General features: G+C 53.3%; 1 protein-coding gene across 6 annotated transcripts in view; it reads left to right on the forward strand.

The window, feature by feature from the left end:
* Tle3 (TLE family member 3, transcriptional corepressor) overlaps positions 1 to 16,520 on the forward strand; it is a 45,373-nt gene extending 28,853 nt beyond the window's left edge. For 2 of the 6 annotated variants that reach the window (XM_032909409.1, XM_032909410.1), the window contains exons 7-20: positions 155 to 359; positions 1,786 to 1,802; positions 5,659 to 5,778; positions 6,624 to 6,674; positions 7,079 to 7,231; positions 7,592 to 7,733; positions 8,171 to 8,370; positions 9,483 to 9,559; positions 10,471 to 10,720; positions 11,086 to 11,333; positions 12,131 to 12,278; positions 12,844 to 12,994; positions 13,704 to 13,780; positions 14,667 to 16,520. In XM_032909409.1, coding sequence (XP_032765300.1) covers positions 155 to 359; positions 1,786 to 1,802; positions 5,659 to 5,778; positions 6,624 to 6,674; positions 7,079 to 7,231; positions 7,592 to 7,733; positions 8,171 to 8,370; positions 9,483 to 9,559; positions 10,471 to 10,720; positions 11,086 to 11,333; positions 12,131 to 12,278; positions 12,844 to 12,994; positions 13,704 to 13,780; positions 14,667 to 14,774 — 1,947 coding nt within the window. In that variant the 3' untranslated portion in view covers positions 14,775 to 16,520. The remainder of the gene's footprint in view (positions 1 to 154; positions 360 to 1,785; positions 1,803 to 5,658; positions 5,779 to 6,623; positions 6,675 to 7,078; positions 7,232 to 7,591; positions 7,734 to 8,170; positions 8,371 to 9,482; positions 9,560 to 10,470; positions 10,721 to 11,085; positions 11,334 to 12,130; positions 12,279 to 12,843; positions 12,995 to 13,703; positions 13,781 to 14,666) is intronic. The other 4 variants (XM_032909408.1, XM_032909412.1, XM_032909411.1 and 1 more) reach the window with 4 other exon arrangements.
* Positions 16,521 to 16,866: the final 346 nt, after the last annotated feature.

Genomic DNA, 16,866 nt, shown 5'->3' on the forward strand with positions numbered 1-16,866 from the left:
TTTGTTGAGCAAGATGAGCATGTGACTGAGGGGGGACGTTTGGGGGGGATGTTTTCCCCTATCGCTTCCCAGTGGAGGAGCGAGGGGAAGGGCAGAGTTGACCCATCCTCTGCCCTCTCCAACCTGTAATCGCTCACCACCAACTTTATTGCAGCAGCAGCAACTCCAGGCACAGCACCTCTCCCATGCCACACATGGTCCCCCGGTCCAGCTGCCACCCCACCCGTCAGGCCTTCAACCTCCTGGGATTCCCCCAGTGACAGGAAGCAGCTCTGGGTTGCTGGCACTTGGTGCCCTGGGAAGCCAAGCCCACTTGGCAGTGAAGGATGAGAAGAACCACCATGAACTGGATCACAGAGGTGTGGATCTGGGTGGGCTGAGCTGGGTAGGGTGGGCTGGAGCTGGAGGACACACCGTAAAGGACGTAGCCAGTACTGTCACCTAGTCTGGTGTTAGCTAAGACTTGGAGCCATTGGTTGAGTCCTTAGTGCATGGGAATGCTGATTTAGACCCCCAGTGACTTACCAGGGGAACAGTCTGTTTATCTGCAACAGCCCCTGTATTCCCAATGGCATCCTGCCTATTCTTGGGCCAGCCCTGCAAGTCCTTCAGGGTGCGTTCATGATTGCATCGGGGGTCGTTCTTAAAAGAGCTTGAGTTGGGGCCTTGTTGTAGCCTTGTGTTGCTGTCTTCCTGAATCCCTGTATCTCGCCATTGGGAAACCTTCCAAGAGGTAGCGCTGCTGGGGGTGTTGCTCAGTTGGTGAGAGTGTTTGCCAAGCATGCCCGAACCCTGAGTTCATGCCTTGGCACCATCTAAACCAGGGGTGGTAGTGCATTCCAGTAAGCCCAGCAACTGGGAGCTGGAGGCAAAAAGAGGGAAAGGTTATGGTAATTCTTATCTGTGTAGTGAGTTCAGGGTCAGCCCAGGATCTTGCAGACCCTCTCAGACTAGTTAGTGGACCATCTCTGTGCAGGGTCTCAGGAATACTCCAGCAGAGGAGTAACTGGAGGGACTAGAGGGATGAGGAATCAGAGCTCTTGCTCCTGCCATCTGAATAGCACTGTTGGGTCTCAGAAGGATATCAGAGGGAACAAGGACCTGGCCCCATGCAGCCGCTTAGTAAAGCTGCCAACTTGTGCATTCATTCGGTTGGCTTTTAGGTTTTTACTGGTCCACATAGTCAACATCTTCCAAGCTCCCAGGGAGTTTCGGGAAGGACACCGTCCAAGCCCTACTCCGAGCTGTATCCTAGGAGCCGAGGCGGAGGCCAACTAATTTGTCCCTTCTTGACAGAGGAGAGGACAGTGAGAGCTGCTACTTAGCTGGGCCAGTGTGACAGAGGCCTAAGCTTCTGGGGGCTTTTTAGCAAAGAAACAGAGAATGGCGTTAAGAAAGCAAAACCGTAGAAGTCATTTCCAAATTGCATGGGGTTTGTTTGTTTGTTTGTTTGTTTTAAAAAAGCATTAACCTTCCCAGCTCCCAGCTTTCGCTTGTGATTTCAGAAAGTACGGTGAGCCAAGGCTCTTTTGACACACCAGGAAGCAGGCTAGTGGCCTGGATTCCAGGTCATGCTGGGCACTGGTGGGAGGAGGCCATTGGGATGATATATAAGGGACCTGCCTTCATTGTACCCAGGGAACTAGAGTCAGGTTAACCAGTGAGGTGGCTTTAGTGAATCGCAAAGGTCAGCAAAGCTGAGAGTGACCTTTTACCTTGTTTTCTCCCCCTTCTTTTTCCTTGGGGTCCTGACCCTCCTCCTGCCCTGGCTTTCCTGCCTCACAGAGAGAGAGTCCAGCACGGTAAGTGAGGGTGCCCTTGGTGTAGGGTGGGTACAGGAGGAGGGTGGGCCTGCCTAGAGGTTTGTTCCTAGAACTACAGGCCTGGCAAGTAGCCTGTGCTACCCACAGCTAACCCCAGTTTCCCGTTCTGCTCTGTGGGTGGAAGCTGGGGTTTTTATGTTTCGTTTGTCTATGTGTGCCCACGGCTGGAAGACCTAGCTTCAGGGCTGATGTGTGGGTGACAGTGTCTCTGCCCATATCCAGTACTAGGGGTAGTTCCTGTCTGTCATAATGTAGGAGTTACTGTCCTCTGTTGCGTGAGCTTTAATTAGTGATCTCTAAGTCCCCCTTGACATGGTCAGCTGAAGCCGTTAGCCCACAGTCTTACATCTTCCCAGGGGCTTTTTGGAGCCATTGGCCTGAGCCCAGGACTCCAAACTCTCCCTGATGCTGCCTAGGTTGACGGTTCATAACCCTGCACGTTGAATGCCTGCTTCTAGCATAATCCCAAACCCTCCTTTCTTCAAATGCCCGAGGTTTCTCCCTGCTCTGCACTTTTACTCAGTTTAAGAAAGTGCTAGCAAGCAGGTATTAAGGCCAGGCCGCCCGCCTGCGTGTCTGCCAGCTCAGAGATTTGCTGTAAATCTTTCTGATCACACTGAGGCTCCGAGGTTCTGTTTCAAGTGAATAAGCCCTCTGAATAAGCACAGAGGAGTCTGGATAAAAAAAAAAAGAATCCCCCAGCGATTAGCAGAGCTATTTTATTCCTCATCGCTGGGCTTGTATCCGGGACCATCTTAATCTGCTAGGGTGGCTTTCCTTATTACCTCATGTTAAGTAGGACTTGGAATGTCAGGCCTTTAACTAGCCATCCAGGCAGCAGCCTCCTCTGGAAGCTTCCTCTGCCTGACCCGCCTTCCTTTCCAGTCCCTGCCTCCACCATCCAGACTGTTTTCTTACCTCCCCTTAGTTGTCTTGCCCTGCCTGCCTGCTCAGAAATCCACACCCCCGCCCGCCCGCCCCGCCCTTCCCCCCTTGGGCTCAGGAATGGCTAGGCACAGAAGAAAGGAATGATTAAAGCTGAAATCCATCTTGATTGCTTTGCTGTTGATCCTTAAACAGTGGCATGTTTTTGGAGAGGCAGTTTGCCTTTGTAGCTGGCATAGGTGTGTCCATCTGTGTTGTCTCTCCCACCCCCGCCCCAAACCTCCATCCCTCTCCAGCTCTGATCCAGTCTCAGCCTTGTGAGGTCTTGTGTCTTCACCTCGGAGCCCCAGTCTCTCGCACAGCATGGGAATCACCCTGCCCAGACAGCCTCTCAGCTCTGATAGGCAGACCCCTTGTAACAGGACATGGTCAGCAGGGGGCCTTCCCCAGGAAGTAGGTATTGGAAGCCCAGCACCCACTTCTTCATACCTATTCCCTTTTGGCTTTGCACTCCTGCTGAAAGCTTTCTGCCAGAAACTCGGGGGGGGGGGACCCCAAGTGTGCAGTCCTTCCCTCCATAATGCTCCTGGCATCCGAGCTAGGCTGACTCAACACAGGCTGGAGAATGAACAGGGATGACTCCCATGACCTCTAAGGGCTGGGCATCTCAGAGTGGGTACCGGTGGGGGCTAGGCAGTAGGTACTGTGAAAGCTGCATCCTCAGGGCCATGGTGCTGTTAGATGGTGGAGATTGACATAATCAGCCTTAGGAAAACAGGTTGTCAACAGTCAAGGGCTCCGGCAGGAAGGACAAGGCTGTGTCAGAGAAGGGAGGGGGACAGGCTGGAAGCTGCCCCAGAGGGGTTAGCCTGGAGTCCAATTAGAGGCAGCTTCATTCATATTTCCTTGCCTAGCTGAAGCAATAAAAAATACTTAGTTCTTTGGCTGCCTGCCAACCAGAGGCGGGCTGGATCGATGCCGCTAAATGCCTGACATGACTCTCCGGTAGCGGCGAGGGTTTTCAGCCTGACTGCATGAGAAGAAAGAGTTCCCTGTTCTCGCACTGGGTCGCAAGGAGAAACGCGAGCAGCCACCCCGTCCCCCCCCTCCTCTCCATCACCCGCCTGCGCAGGGGCAGCCAGCCTGAGGGGCTGGAAGCATTTCTGCTTAGCACGGGGTGGCCGCCACCGTCTGAGGAAATGAAATGAAATGACGGTGATTTTTTTTTTCTGCCTGTGCTTGCAGCAACTAATTGAATTGCGGCTGTGAGCGCATCGCCGCCGCTCGCCCGGCTGCGGGGAAGGTTGAGCTGCAGTTCCATTATAACCTCCATTTTTTTTCTTCAAGGCTTGATAACTCTGCCATTTTAATTTGCTTCAGGCAGAAACTTGGCAGGGAAGGGATGCCCAGAAAACCGGCTTAGGAAAGGAAATTAAGTTCTGCGGCTGGCTCCCTCACACACCATTCCCCCAAACCCATCCACCTGCTGGCTGCCCCACCTCGTTCCCTGCCAGTGAACCCCATCCCTGGGCCAGCATTGGGGATAAAATAATAAAGTGGGGAAAGGAGATGAGAAGGATTACCCTAAACGCCTTCAATGTCCTTCTTTGTGAGCACCTCATCTTGCTGTGTTTCCACACGACTCCAGCGTCCATCTTCAGCATGCGTGGACTTGTGGCCACTCATGTCAATATAGTTAGACCAGGATCCTCTGATTCGTTCTATCACTCCTGACATTAAAGTCAGTCTGAACGTGGGTCGTTGTTTATCAGTACTTTTCTTATCCCTATGATAAAATAACTGGAAGGAGGAAGGATTTTTTGGCTCATGGTTTGAGAATGTACAGTCCGTTACGGTTACATTGTGGCTTGGAGGAAGGGGGAGTGTGAGGTAACTAGTTACATCATAGCCACAGTTAGGAAGAAGCCAGGCTGTATCAGAGCCTGCCTGTAATCCTCTGTGGCTCTGTGTCTGCCAGCCAGACCCCATTTCCAGAAGGTTCCAAGACCCTCCCCTCCCCCAATCAGCTGGAACCAAGTGTTCTAAGCCCTTAACCTGTGGTGCATTTCATATTCAAACGGTGGTAGGATGTGCTAGAGGGAGCCATTGAGTTCACAGTGTCCTGAAGGGGCACTAGGCCTTCAGGGTTTGCAGACAGCCCTTGCCAGAGTTTCCCCCTCCCTGTGCACAATCACAGGACACCCTGCTTTCAGCCTTTCTTGCTACTCACCTGCCTCAGATCTTCCTCTTTCTCAGGCCTGTCATCCCTAGGGATTCCTCTCCCTCTCTCTGTAGCAGAGGAAGAACTGAGAACTCCCAATGCTCTCCCCAGCATGGAACCTTTCCTTCCTCTGCTGGAAACCTTAGCTTGATCTTGCAAATACACAGGACCCTGTTCTCTAGGGACACGGTCCCCACCCTAAGGGAAGCCCTGTCTTTACAAGGGGAAGGCTTAGTGGCCTTGCAGGGTTTGTGCCCTCGTGACACTGGCTGCTCTTCGGTTTGCCAGAGCTTGGCAGTGGAGGAGTTGCATGTCTCAGAGTTGCTCATCTATGCTTAGGGCTTTATCTGCAGCCCAGCACCTTTTCTCATTCACTGCCAAATGTAAAATGGCAGTTCTACATGTGTGCCTGTCTGTGGTTCAGGTCTGACTTGAAAAGACACATCTTTGCTTTGATAAATTGAGTGATGGGTGCCCCTCACCCTCTTGGGACCTTGCCTCGGGCCAGGAAACAGAAATAGCAGTTCCTTGCTTTTAAACATTGATATTGGGGTAAGTTCCCAGGGACCCAAGGTGTCCTGGGAACGTCCTTTGTGAACCGGATCTGCAGACACAGGTGTCTGTCCACGTCCTTCTTCTGGCCCTCTGCCATCTGCTCTTAGTTGACTCAGCCTGTGTGCAATATTGCATTCAGCATGGAGTTTTGACCCCAAGATCTTCTTCTTCCAGAACAATTCTGTGTCACCCTCAGAAAGCCTCCGGGCCAGTGAGAAGCACCGGGGCTCTGCAGACTACAGCATGGAAGCCAAGAAGCGGAAAGCAGAAGAGAAAGACAGCCTGAGCCGATACGTATGTAGGGGTGGGCAAGTGGCTTCATGGATAGGGTTGGGTGCTGGCTTTGGCCTCGGATTCTGGTAGTTCAGTTCTGAGTCTGAGAGACTGGTAGTTGTGTGAGGGCCCAGAGGGAGGTTCATACATAATCCTCTGGTCAAGTGAGCCTCTGGGAGAGAAATGGACTGGGAAATTGTCCCAACATGCACTCTGGGGAGAGCTGAAGGTTCTTCTAGACAGTTCTCTGCTGCACCCACGAACCAAGGGAGCATCCTTGTGTACTCCAGTATGAACCCCACAGTCTTCCCAGTCCACCCCAGGCATTCAGTCACCAAGACTCAGTTTGTAACAACCTGATGGCATGACCTTGACCTGTGAGATCCCAGTGGGAGCACGGTTATGTGTCCTCCATTGCCAGACTGAGCAGGGGTGAGATCCGAGTCTAGAGGGGGATAGTACCAAGCCCTCTTTGGACCATCTGGCTGCCCTGCGTCTCTGACCATATTACATAAAGCTTGGTGCACTGCAAAACGAAGCCAGTCCCCTGCTCCAGAGTGATGGAGGTGTAAAGATGAGACTTGCCTTACGAATGACTGTAAAATGAATGCTAGCTGAGAAGGAAGGAGGTTCGGGCTTTAGAAGGCTCAGGACTATATTAATGAGACTGCTTAGACATGTCAGAGCCCCGGACCAGAGGCTGTGCTACAAGGAACTGGGAGAAGGAATTCCAACACTACTCATAGAAGTCAGAGCAGAACAGCATGGGCTTAGGGGTTCGGTTGGGGAAGTTGTTGGGGTTCAGGGTTAGGCTTGAGCACATCAGGGTTGGCATGGGCTCTTACTGGCTTCTCTCTTGCTTATAGGACAGCGATGGGGACAAGAGTGATGACCTGGTGGTGGATGTATCCAATGAGGTAAGGGCAGGCCCCAGCTGTAGGGAGGCCCCTGGATGGATTTGTCCCAAACCACCCCATCCAATGGAGCATTAGGGAAGCAGGGGGGTAAATGGCTTTGTATGTGGGTGCTGAAAGGTCTCAGGAAGCAGCCGTCTTTGATTCCCATAGTTGTCTAGGTGGCCCTGTCCTTCCTCTCTGGGGTTGGGGAATGTGCTTTCCTGGAGAGAATCTCCAGTAAGGCCCTGTTTAATAGGTTAGTGTCCTGGACTTGTATGTGACTCAGGGCAGGTCACTCCTCCCTGCCTCCAGATCGTAGATCATTCTTCTAATAGCCTCCCACCCGTGCCTGCCTGCTGCCTTCCTGTTACAGGGCAGGGATACCTGCTTGCAGCTTAAGAGCTCTGTAACACTTGTCCTTTCAGGACCCAGCGACACCCCGGGTGAGCCCAGCACACTCCCCTCCTGAAAATGGGCTGGACAAAGCCCGAGGTCTGAAGAAAGACGCCCCCACCAGCCCAGCCTCTGTGGCTTCCTCCAGCAGCACGCCTTCCTCCAAGACCAAAGACCTTGGTCATGTATGTGGGGTCTGCCCTGGCACCTTACCGAGGTGGGGGAGGGGAGACACAGGCGTACAGAGGCTAGAGCTCCAGTAGTGCTGCTTGCAGGATGGGAGTTGGTGTGGAAAGAACATGGCTATTGGGATTGGCTGTGTTTGAATCATTAACCCACACTGGCTGAGCCTCTCACTAGTAATGTTTTAGAGCCTTGGTTTCTTCATCTTTAAATTAGAACCTTCACCGCAGTCCCTGCCAACTAGGGACTTCTGTTCAACTCATGCTTGGCTTCATGTGGGACCAGGGCTAGGCATTTTGCCCAGCTCTTGGGAGAAAGGAATCCTCATGGCGTCTCTTGGTCTCTGTGTCTTCCCTTCTCAGAATGACAAATCTTCCACACCTGGGCTCAAGTCCAACACACCAACGCCAAGGAACGATGCCCCAACTCCAGGCACCAGCACCACCCCGGGGCTCCGGTCAATGCCGGGCAAACCTCCAGGCATGGACCCGATAGGTATAATGGGTAGGCACCACGGGGCCCGGGTCAATCTGATGGGCGAGGGGAGGATGGTCCCTTGCCAGGTGGAACCAAACAGATGGCCAGCAACATAGTGTGTCCAGGCTGGGGCCTCAGGGCTCTGCCTGGTGGTCTTGTCTTTCTTTGACATTGGTATATCAGAGTCTTTGAGGCCGCTGCTGGGCCAAGTGTGTGGAAGGAGCATCTGACAGGTTGTTAGCCTAGACCTGTGTCCACTTCTGTAATGGTTCTCTTCTCTGGGCCTTGTGCTGCCCTCTGAAAAGAAATGACCCCAACCTCGGGTTCTGAAGTCAGGAGTCTGGTTGGGTAGATGCTTCAGAACGTAGAGGGTTGTGGCCTCAGCTTTGTATCAGAAGGGTGAGCCCACTCTCACGGATGCCTCCTCCCCACTGATCCCCACCTCCTTGTTCACGTCCTCACAGCCTCGGCCCTGCGCACACCCATCTCCCTCACCAGCTCCTATGCAGCACCCTTTGCCATGATGAGCCACCACGAGATGAATGGCTCCCTCACCAGCCCAAGCGCCTATGCTGGCCTACACAACATCCCATCCCAGATGAGCGCCGCCGCAGCAGCCGCAGCCGCCGCCTATGGCCGATCGCCAATGGTGAGCTTTGGAGCTGTACGTAGACCTTTTGGCTCCTTTTGGTGGGGGGCAGGGTGGGGGAAGGGACTGGGTAGGCGTGATAGCTGGCAGGGTCAGTGCAGTGCATGTCCCTGCGTGCTGAAGGGACCCTTGGGTGTCGCCTGGAGGTTTCTATTACCATGGCGATGGAACACCATGACCAAAAGCAACTTGGGAGAGGAAAAGGTTTATTTCGCTCACAGTTCCATAGAACAGTTCATCCCCAAAAGCAGTGAGGGCAGGAATTCAAGCAGGGCAGGAACCTGGGGACAGGAGCCGATGCAGAGGCCGTGAAGGAATGCTGCTTCCTGCATTGCTCTCATGGCTTTGCTCAGCCTGCTTTCGTACAGAACCCAGGACCACCTGCCCAGGGATGATGTCGCCCATGATGGGCTGAGCCCTCCCCTCTCCATCACTAATTAAGAAAATGCCCTAGAGCTGGATCTTCTGCAGACATTTTCTCAGTTGAGATTCGCTCGTTTCTGATGACTAGCAGTGACAAGTTGACATAAAACTATCCAGGACAGCTGTGGGCATGTATGTGACAGCAGCTCTGGGGGGGAGCACCTGTTTAGAGAGAGTTTACTTGTGGGGCATCAGACCTGCCTGTCAGTCTCAGATGACTGAATAAGGTAACGCTTGGACTTCCCCCTCTCATCTGAGACCTGAAGATAATGCCCCAAAAGGGGATGAGAGTCCCAGTAAGAACTTAGTGACATCTGGCCAGAGAGCAGGGTTTTGGGCGGTGATCTTGGTGGTGACGATTACTGTGAACAGACAGGATTAGGGCTGGCAGAGGGGACTTGTTTTTCAGGACAGTTTTCCTCTACCTGGAGTGGCCATACTCCACAGGCTTACAGCACACTCGGGAAGGAGAGAGATGGGGCAGGGCCTACTCTGCTGGCAGAGCCGAGGTTTGCTACTGGTTGAGGTGGCATTTGCTGTTCCCTTCCTGGCCTCTGCCTTCTCTGACACATGCTCTGCTCAGCAGTGCTGTCACTTGGTTCTGGAGAAATCACAGGGTGCAGCAGGCTTAGATGGTGGTGGCCATGGGGAACAGGGTGAGGCTTTTGATGGCAGACGACTCAGAGCTACTCCTTTCCTTACAGGTTGGTTTTGACCCTCATCCCCCGATGCGGGCCACAGGCCTGCCCTCCAGTCTTGCCTCCATTCCTGGAGGGAAACCGTAAGCACTTGGCTATTCTGTTTTGCATGCTTCATGGGGTAGACAGGCAAAACACCCCCATCCATCCCCTGAGCACAGGGTCTTGCTGGATACAATGCCCTCTAGGAAGGTGTCTGTCTGTCCCTCCAGAGACACATAGACGTGGTCATCACACCAGGAAGCCCCTTAGAACCAGGGGAACTTAGAGACTCTGAGGCCCAAGTTGATGGCTGTGGCAGGGTGAGAATGCTTGTAAGCAGAGTACAGGGAGCGGCGTGGGCCCTGGGGACTCCTTCAGGTTCTGCCCGCTGTAAAGGTTCCAGCCCCTACTCTGCCTCCAGTTCCCCTGCTCTGTTATGGAGCACAGTGTTACCCTGCTTTTTGCCTACTTGGGTTATTGGGAAACTAAAGGTTGAACCGTGTGTACCACATAGAAACCTGCCCTTACTGTAATAGATCTCATGCCACCATGGCCACAGAGAAGGGCACTCACAGTAACGTGGGCAAACCAAGCTAAGTCCCTGTGGCTCAGATACCCTCGTTGTTTTTGCCTTTAGAAGGACAGGAAGGTGCTCCATCCCTAGTATCACTGACTTCAGAGGCAGGTTGAGGCATTTAGTTGGGTCCTTTCCCCGGCGGGCACGTCTGGCGACTTCACAGTCTCAAATGTGTGTGGATGGAGGGTGTTGGGGGGAGCACTCCCTAACATCCAGGTAGTGCCTAAGCTGATTTGGAGCAAGATGTATGGTTGAAATAAGTGGTTCCAACCCGATGGAGCCATCCCAGTACCAAGGGGCTCCTGGATTTGAGGGATTTGCGGGAGAGGGGCTTGGAGTCAGGGCAGTAAGTCACAGTGTGTATGCATTGACTTGGAGGGGCCTGTGGGACACGTTAGGGATGGACGGCAGGAGTGACCCACCTCCTCCTTGCAGGGCATACTCCTTCCATGTGAGTGCCGACGGGCAGATGCAACCTGTGCCCTTCCCCCATGATGCGCTAGCAGGCCCCGGCATTCCCAGGCATGCCCGGCAGATCAACACACTCAGCCATGGGGAGGTGGTATGTGCCGTGACCATCAGCAACCCCACGAGGCACGTCTACACAGGCGGCAAGGGCTGTGTGAAGATATGGGACATCAGCCAGCCGGGCAGCAAGAGTCCCATCTCCCAGCTGGACTGCCTGGTGAGAAGCAAGGGCCACGGGCTTCTTCTGTAGCGTGTAGGAGGCAGAGGGAAAGAGGACAGACACAGGTGGGGAGTGGGGGGTGGGGGCAGAGACACTGGGCCCATGGCCAGGCTCAGCTCTGCACAGCTTTAGGTGAGGGAACTAACCTCTCTGGCCCTAGTTGGGGCATCTGCAAATAGAGATGACTCTTAGGGTCAAGGTTCTAGTGAAAGGCATGAGAAATTGAATAGGGGTAGAGTTGAGGGTGGAGTAGTCTGGCAGGACCTGGAACACTTTATTAGGATGATAAATTACCTAATGTGGCTTTTTTGGTCCACGACAAAGCAAGAGGGTAGCACTTAACTCTGTTCTTCTCCTTTCAGAACAGGGACAACTACATCCGCTCATGCAAGCTTCTCCCCGATGGGCGCACGCTCATTGTGGGTGGTGAGGCCAGCACGCTCACCATCTGGGACCTGGCCTCGCCCACGCCCCGCATCAAGGCTGAGCTGACGTCCTCTGCTCCAGCCTGTTACGCCCTGGCCATCAGTCCTGATGCCAAAGTCTGTTTCTCCTGCTGCAGTGATGGGAACATTGCAGTTTGGGATCTGCACAACCAGACCCTGGTCAGGTGAGGTTGGCAAGGGAGAAGCTATGGTGTTTATGCTCGCCCAGCCCATGATGTTGGTCCCTTCGGAGAAGTGCAGGGTGGTCAGGTGCAGAGGCAAAGGGCAGCTCACGGAGGACCCCTTGAGCCTAGGATCTTGGGGGAAGGCAGAGCTTTGAACAGTTCTGGGAAAGCAGTTTGAGGAGTGAAGGTAGCAGAGGCTGGGGAAATGCAGCATTGCTTAATGGTGAGATGTGGGTGGAGCAGAGTGGCTGGGCTTTGTGTGTCCTGCCTCTGAGATGTCCTGTGCAGCTTGATTGGGTTCTGCATGGCCTGAGTGGTGCGGTGTCTTCCTCTGAGTCACATTGCCTATGCGATGGTGGACAGCAGTGCATGCCCAGAGTCTCTCCCCAGTGTTTACCCTGGGGCATGTTTTGGGCCATAGCCTCATAGACTAAGTTAGAGACAATACAGACTGGGTTGAGGAGTGTGTCCCAACAGCAGGTCCTAAACATGATAGAAAATCCTTTAGTGTCTTCCTCCCCATTACCTTCCTGAGAGCAAAGTGGGATCCCGCCTAGACACATATGGAATCAGAGGTCTGTTCTCAGGGAAACTGTCCTTGGTAGCTCCCTTGAATGGAGTAGGAGGGGCCTGGTGTGGCTCTGCTTCCTGTTAGCCTAAGGTTTGAGGCATGTAATCTAGCCTTTTGGACCTCCAGTTTCCCTCTGGCTTGGCTGCAGAGCTGGCCCAGTCCTTGGGACGATTGTCAGTCAGGGACTCCCTAGGGCTCACCCCTCTTCCTTGCTTGGCCTTCACAGGCAGTTCCAGGGCCACACGGATGGGGCCAGCTGTATAGACATCTCTCATGATGGCACTAAACTGTGGACCGGGGGCCTGGACAACACTGTGCGCTCCTGGGACCTGCGTGAAGGGCGGCAGCTACAGCAACACGACTTCACCTCCCAGGTGTGTGGCCCAAGCACTGCGCTTGCTTCTCTCTCGGACAGACTGACCACACGGGGTCATGGTTGACTGCCAAGGGACCAGCCTGAGCCATCTGGGCGGGCTGCTTGGAAGCAGCAGCAGCAGTAGTGGTGTAGAGTAGGCATGGCCTCAGAGATGGACGCTCAGCTCATCCGAAGCCCATAGCTTATTGCTCCCTCCCAGCTCTGGTGTGGGCACCTGACTCAGGCCTCCTGCAAACCTCGCCCCTGGGCCTTGATATTTCTTGTTTTTTAGATTTGCTTCACTATTTTAACAGTACCTTAATGTGGAGTATAGTCATTGCCAATTTCTTACGGAGTGAGCTGAGCACAGTGTCTGGGAATTGCAGCCCTTCCTGCTCTACCCCCCCAGAGCCAGCTTCCTCAATGGGATACAGATGACATCTCTGGGGTAGCATGGAGGGGCAGCAGACTGCTGGTTATTGGGTTTGGTTTGTAAGTGGTGAGGGCAGAGTGAGGAGCTAACCCTGCTTAGGGGGCTGCTCCAGTCCTGTGGGCAGAGGGCACTGAACTGTCTGTCCTTGCAGATCTTCTCCCTGGGTTACTGCCCCACTGGGGAGTGGCTCGCCGTGGGCATGGAGAGCAGCAACGTGGAGGTTCTGCACCACACCAAGCCGGACAAGTACCAGTTGCATCTGCACGAGAGCTGCGTGCTGTCCCTCAAGTTTGCCTACTGTGGTAAGCCCTGAGGCCCCAGCCTGGCACGAGAGCCAGTCAGCATGGGGAGCCCAGTCCAGTAGGAGGTGTGGGAAGAGGGGACCTACAGTCTTAAGTCCCCTGCTCCTTTAATGTCCTGGAGCCGAAAAGTACCTTTCTTGTCCCCATCCTTGTCTCTTGAATATAGATGTCACTCTCAGGACAATAGGCCAAAGGCTTTAGGCCAAAAGCTCTCCTTGTTGACCTGGATCTTCTCTGAAGGTTATGGCCACAGGTTTCTATTCGGACACATGGTGCAAACTCTTAGCCTCAGAGAAACTGGCTTGGAAGAGCCTGTGGCTTTGGGGGATGTTTGGAGCCACAGTTAGGAGCCCCCTGGGAGGAAAGTCCTCTCTGACTATTGGGTTTTGGCTGTTTCTGGTGCTCTCTCCACCTTCCACTCACAGCCTGGGAAGGACTAGCTGACTTTAGTGGCCTTGCCAGGGATCTTTTCAGAGACGTGCTCAACACAGTTAACTGGATTTTGTTTCCTGTTCTGGCTCTCCCCTGGATGGCAGGGAAGGTGTCCTGTATGTGCTATGCTTGTAACTGCTCTTCAGGAGTGGGGAACAGCAAGCACTAGCCCTGGTTAAGCATGTCTGGTGTGGAAACACCATGAGGGGCAGACGCAGCTGGGCTGGCTCCTGCTGCACAGGCCACAGTCTGAGGGCTTCTTTGCTTCGACTTTCAGGCAAGTGGTTTGTGAGCACTGGGAAAGACAACCTTCTCAATGCCTGGAGGACGCCTTACGGAGCCAGCATCTTCCAGGTACACTCCTGATCTTCCTCCTAAGTCAGTATGTGCCCACGGCGATGGGGCTGAGGGGTAGCAGGAGGCAGTTCAGGAGGACTCTGGAGCTAGGAGCAGATCTGCTACCCCATACCCCACCCAGCCCTTACTGGATGGAGGACCCCAGAGGGAAGGGTGTGGGGACTAGAGAAAGACACACCCTCTGTTGCTTTTGTGATCTCTGAGGGTAAGAGCATTTAAGAAGGCAATGTGGTGAGTAAAACAGTGAGCTTCGCTGGCTCTGGGCAGCTGGACCATGGAGTAGCCATTTCATCCAGTGAAACCCATTCGGGTTAGGATGCCAACCCGAGCCATCAGTGTGACAAGGTGCTAGAATGGACATGCAGTTTTACAGATTTAAAGATCTAGAGGCCTCCATCTCACGGACACACACAACCCTCCACAGTGCAACTCACAAGCACTCTTTTTTTTCTTACAATCACTCTTGCTCTAACACACACACACAGACACACACAGACACACACAAGCCCGTTTCAGCTTCCTGCTTCAATGTCTGGTCCCATGTGCCCCGCGTGTCCCTTGGAAGTGTCTTGCTGCTGCTGCGGCTCTGAGATGCTCCTTCCCATCAGTAGACTTAGCAGAGATGCTTATGCTAAGAGTCCTGTTTTCCCCCTTAAACCTGGGGAAGATCAGCTGACAGCCAGCTCAGGAGCTGTTCCACATGAAGAAGCGGGTGGGAGGGACTCCAAGCCCTAGAGGAAGTGGCCTCTTTCTACCAGTACCTGCTCCAACCTGAGCTACAGAGTAGGTGATTTCGTTCAGGGCCCTGAAGTGCCAGGGAGTGACTTCCTGTTTTCTCCCCACACTAAATGTCTTCCTGCTTCTCCGTGTCTTCCCCCTCCAGTCTAAAGAATCCTCATCCGTCTTGAGCTGTGACATTTCAGCGGATGACAAATATATTGTAACGGGCTCTGGTGACAAGAAGGCCACAGTTTACGAGGTCATCTACTGAACAAGGACTCTAAGAGGCCTGTCAAACTCTGGGAGACACCCACGCGGCCCTGACAGGGAGATGCTGGCCAGGCCCCGAGGATGGCAGAAGAATGAGGGAGCAGCATTGTGGGGCTGCCCTCCGGAAGGTGGAGAGGACGCACGCCCCTTTGTGGATTGATGTCTGACAGACTTGAAGGACTTTCTCCTCTCCCCCTAACCAGTGCTGGCAGATGCTTCAATTAGATTTCTCTGGAGGCTTCTGCTTTCGTTTCCCACACAGACACCCTCATGAGTCTCTGTCTCTCCCTCCCCTGTCTGATCTGTCCCCTCCCTACTCCAGGTTGGGGGCATGCTGGAGTAGACATTGTTGTTTCTGGGGAGGGGCGCCTCGTTCTGATTGTGCAGTGCACAAGATTTGTGAACAATGTAAATAAGAGACTGGTTGCTGACTGGCCAGTGAGGGGGAGGCCCCTTCCCACCAGTGCTCGCCGTGTATTTTGCCTGCTGTATTTGTAACCCACTCGCGGTGGTGGCTTTTCTTTCTTTTTTTCTTAAGATTTTTTTTTTTAAACAGATGTTCTGTGGGGAAAGTAGGCAGAGATAGAGAGTCGGGGAGTGGAATGAGAAGCTTCCTGGGGATGGGCAAACCAGCCTGGCCCACTGGGACTGAAGTGTATCTCCACACGGGTTTTAGCACCATCTTCAGATGGAATGATAGGCAGATGGACAGACAAGCTGATGGACAGTACTGGGATGGGCCAGCTTGGGCTATTATCCACAGGAACAGCGAGGATTTCCTGTGGGTTTCTCTGCTCCATCTTATCTCTTGCCTTGCCCTCACACCTCCTGACCTCCATCTCTTTCTGCCCCCCTCCCCCGCTCGCCTCTCCCCCTGGACCCCATCTTTCTCTTTGGTGCACACTCAATCATTGTGATGAGGAATGGAAGGTCAAGGGAACTCCCTCTCTGACTCTCCTCCGCCAGCCTAGAAAGGATTCCATATGGGGGTGGGAGGGAGACAAGTGACTCAGCTCAGGGAGCTACCAGAGAAAAACAGCAACTGGTGTGGGTGCTTTTTTTTTTTAGTTTGAATAAAAATAATTAGAAGTGATATCCTTTGATAAGATGCCGTCTCCCCTTTCCTGCTCTCAGCCCTTTCTGCTCCCTGAAGCTGGGGATATGGTGACCCCCAGGGTCGTAAGTCTAAGAAGATGGGCGGGGAAGCGGGCTGGGGGCTGGGGCAGACAGAAAGTCATCTGCAGATATCACCCCTAGGGTACCAATGTTTGTGGTATTAGGTTTGCTTTGTTTTGTTTTGGTCTTTTGTTGTTTTATTAAAGAAAAGCTAAAGACCGTGTGAGCCCTGCTGGTGGGCTCTCCGTGGATGTAGCATATGGAAGAGAGTTTTTATATTGCATTTTTATGGATTATTTTATAATGTGGGACTCAGTCTGGGAAGAAAGATGAGGGTGTCTAAAACCTGCCCATCTCCAGTGCTCCAGCTGAGCGGCTGCCCCGAACAGGATGTATGTTGGGACATGGAAAGACCGTGGCACCCCGCACCTTCCTGAGAGGCATGTTGTCGTGCCCGTCTGGAGTCTGTCCATCTGTCTCTGGGTTTCAGATGGTCACTGGCCACCACTTGTTAAGGCTCTAGCCAGAAGGGAGGGTTAGGGTGGAAGAGAGTTATTCCTGAAGAAAAAAGAAAAATTGAAAAGTCATTGTAATGAAGCTTTTTATATTTTTAAAAGTTACTATTTAAAAAGGTTGGTTTGATTGTTGTGTTTTAATTACCTTTTTCCTTCCAGTGTCTCAGTCATGCCTGGGAAGGTGGGGGTCTATGGTTGGTCCAGTTTCAGTCTGGAAACTGGGAAGCATCTCATCACGGAGCCCCTATATCCACTCGAAGCCGTGCCTCCCTGCCACCCCATCAAAAGTCTGTACAGGGCTTTCTATAATCCAGGGCCTACCTACACCACTGCCTGGTCTACACCTCAGGCAGGAGTGAACGGGGAACCCGTGGCTGAGATGAGTCTCACGGGGCAGAGAGGCCAGGGAGCAGCACCGTGCTCATACATGGCTGTCCACGGAAGCTAATTGGGCAAAGGCTA

Source organism: Rattus rattus, chromosome 8 (assembly GCF_011064425.1).
Source record: "Rattus rattus isolate New Zealand chromosome 8, Rrattus_CSIRO_v1, whole genome shotgun sequence".
In the NCBI taxonomy this organism is placed as follows: Eukaryota; Metazoa; Chordata; class Mammalia; order Rodentia; family Muridae; genus Rattus; species Rattus rattus.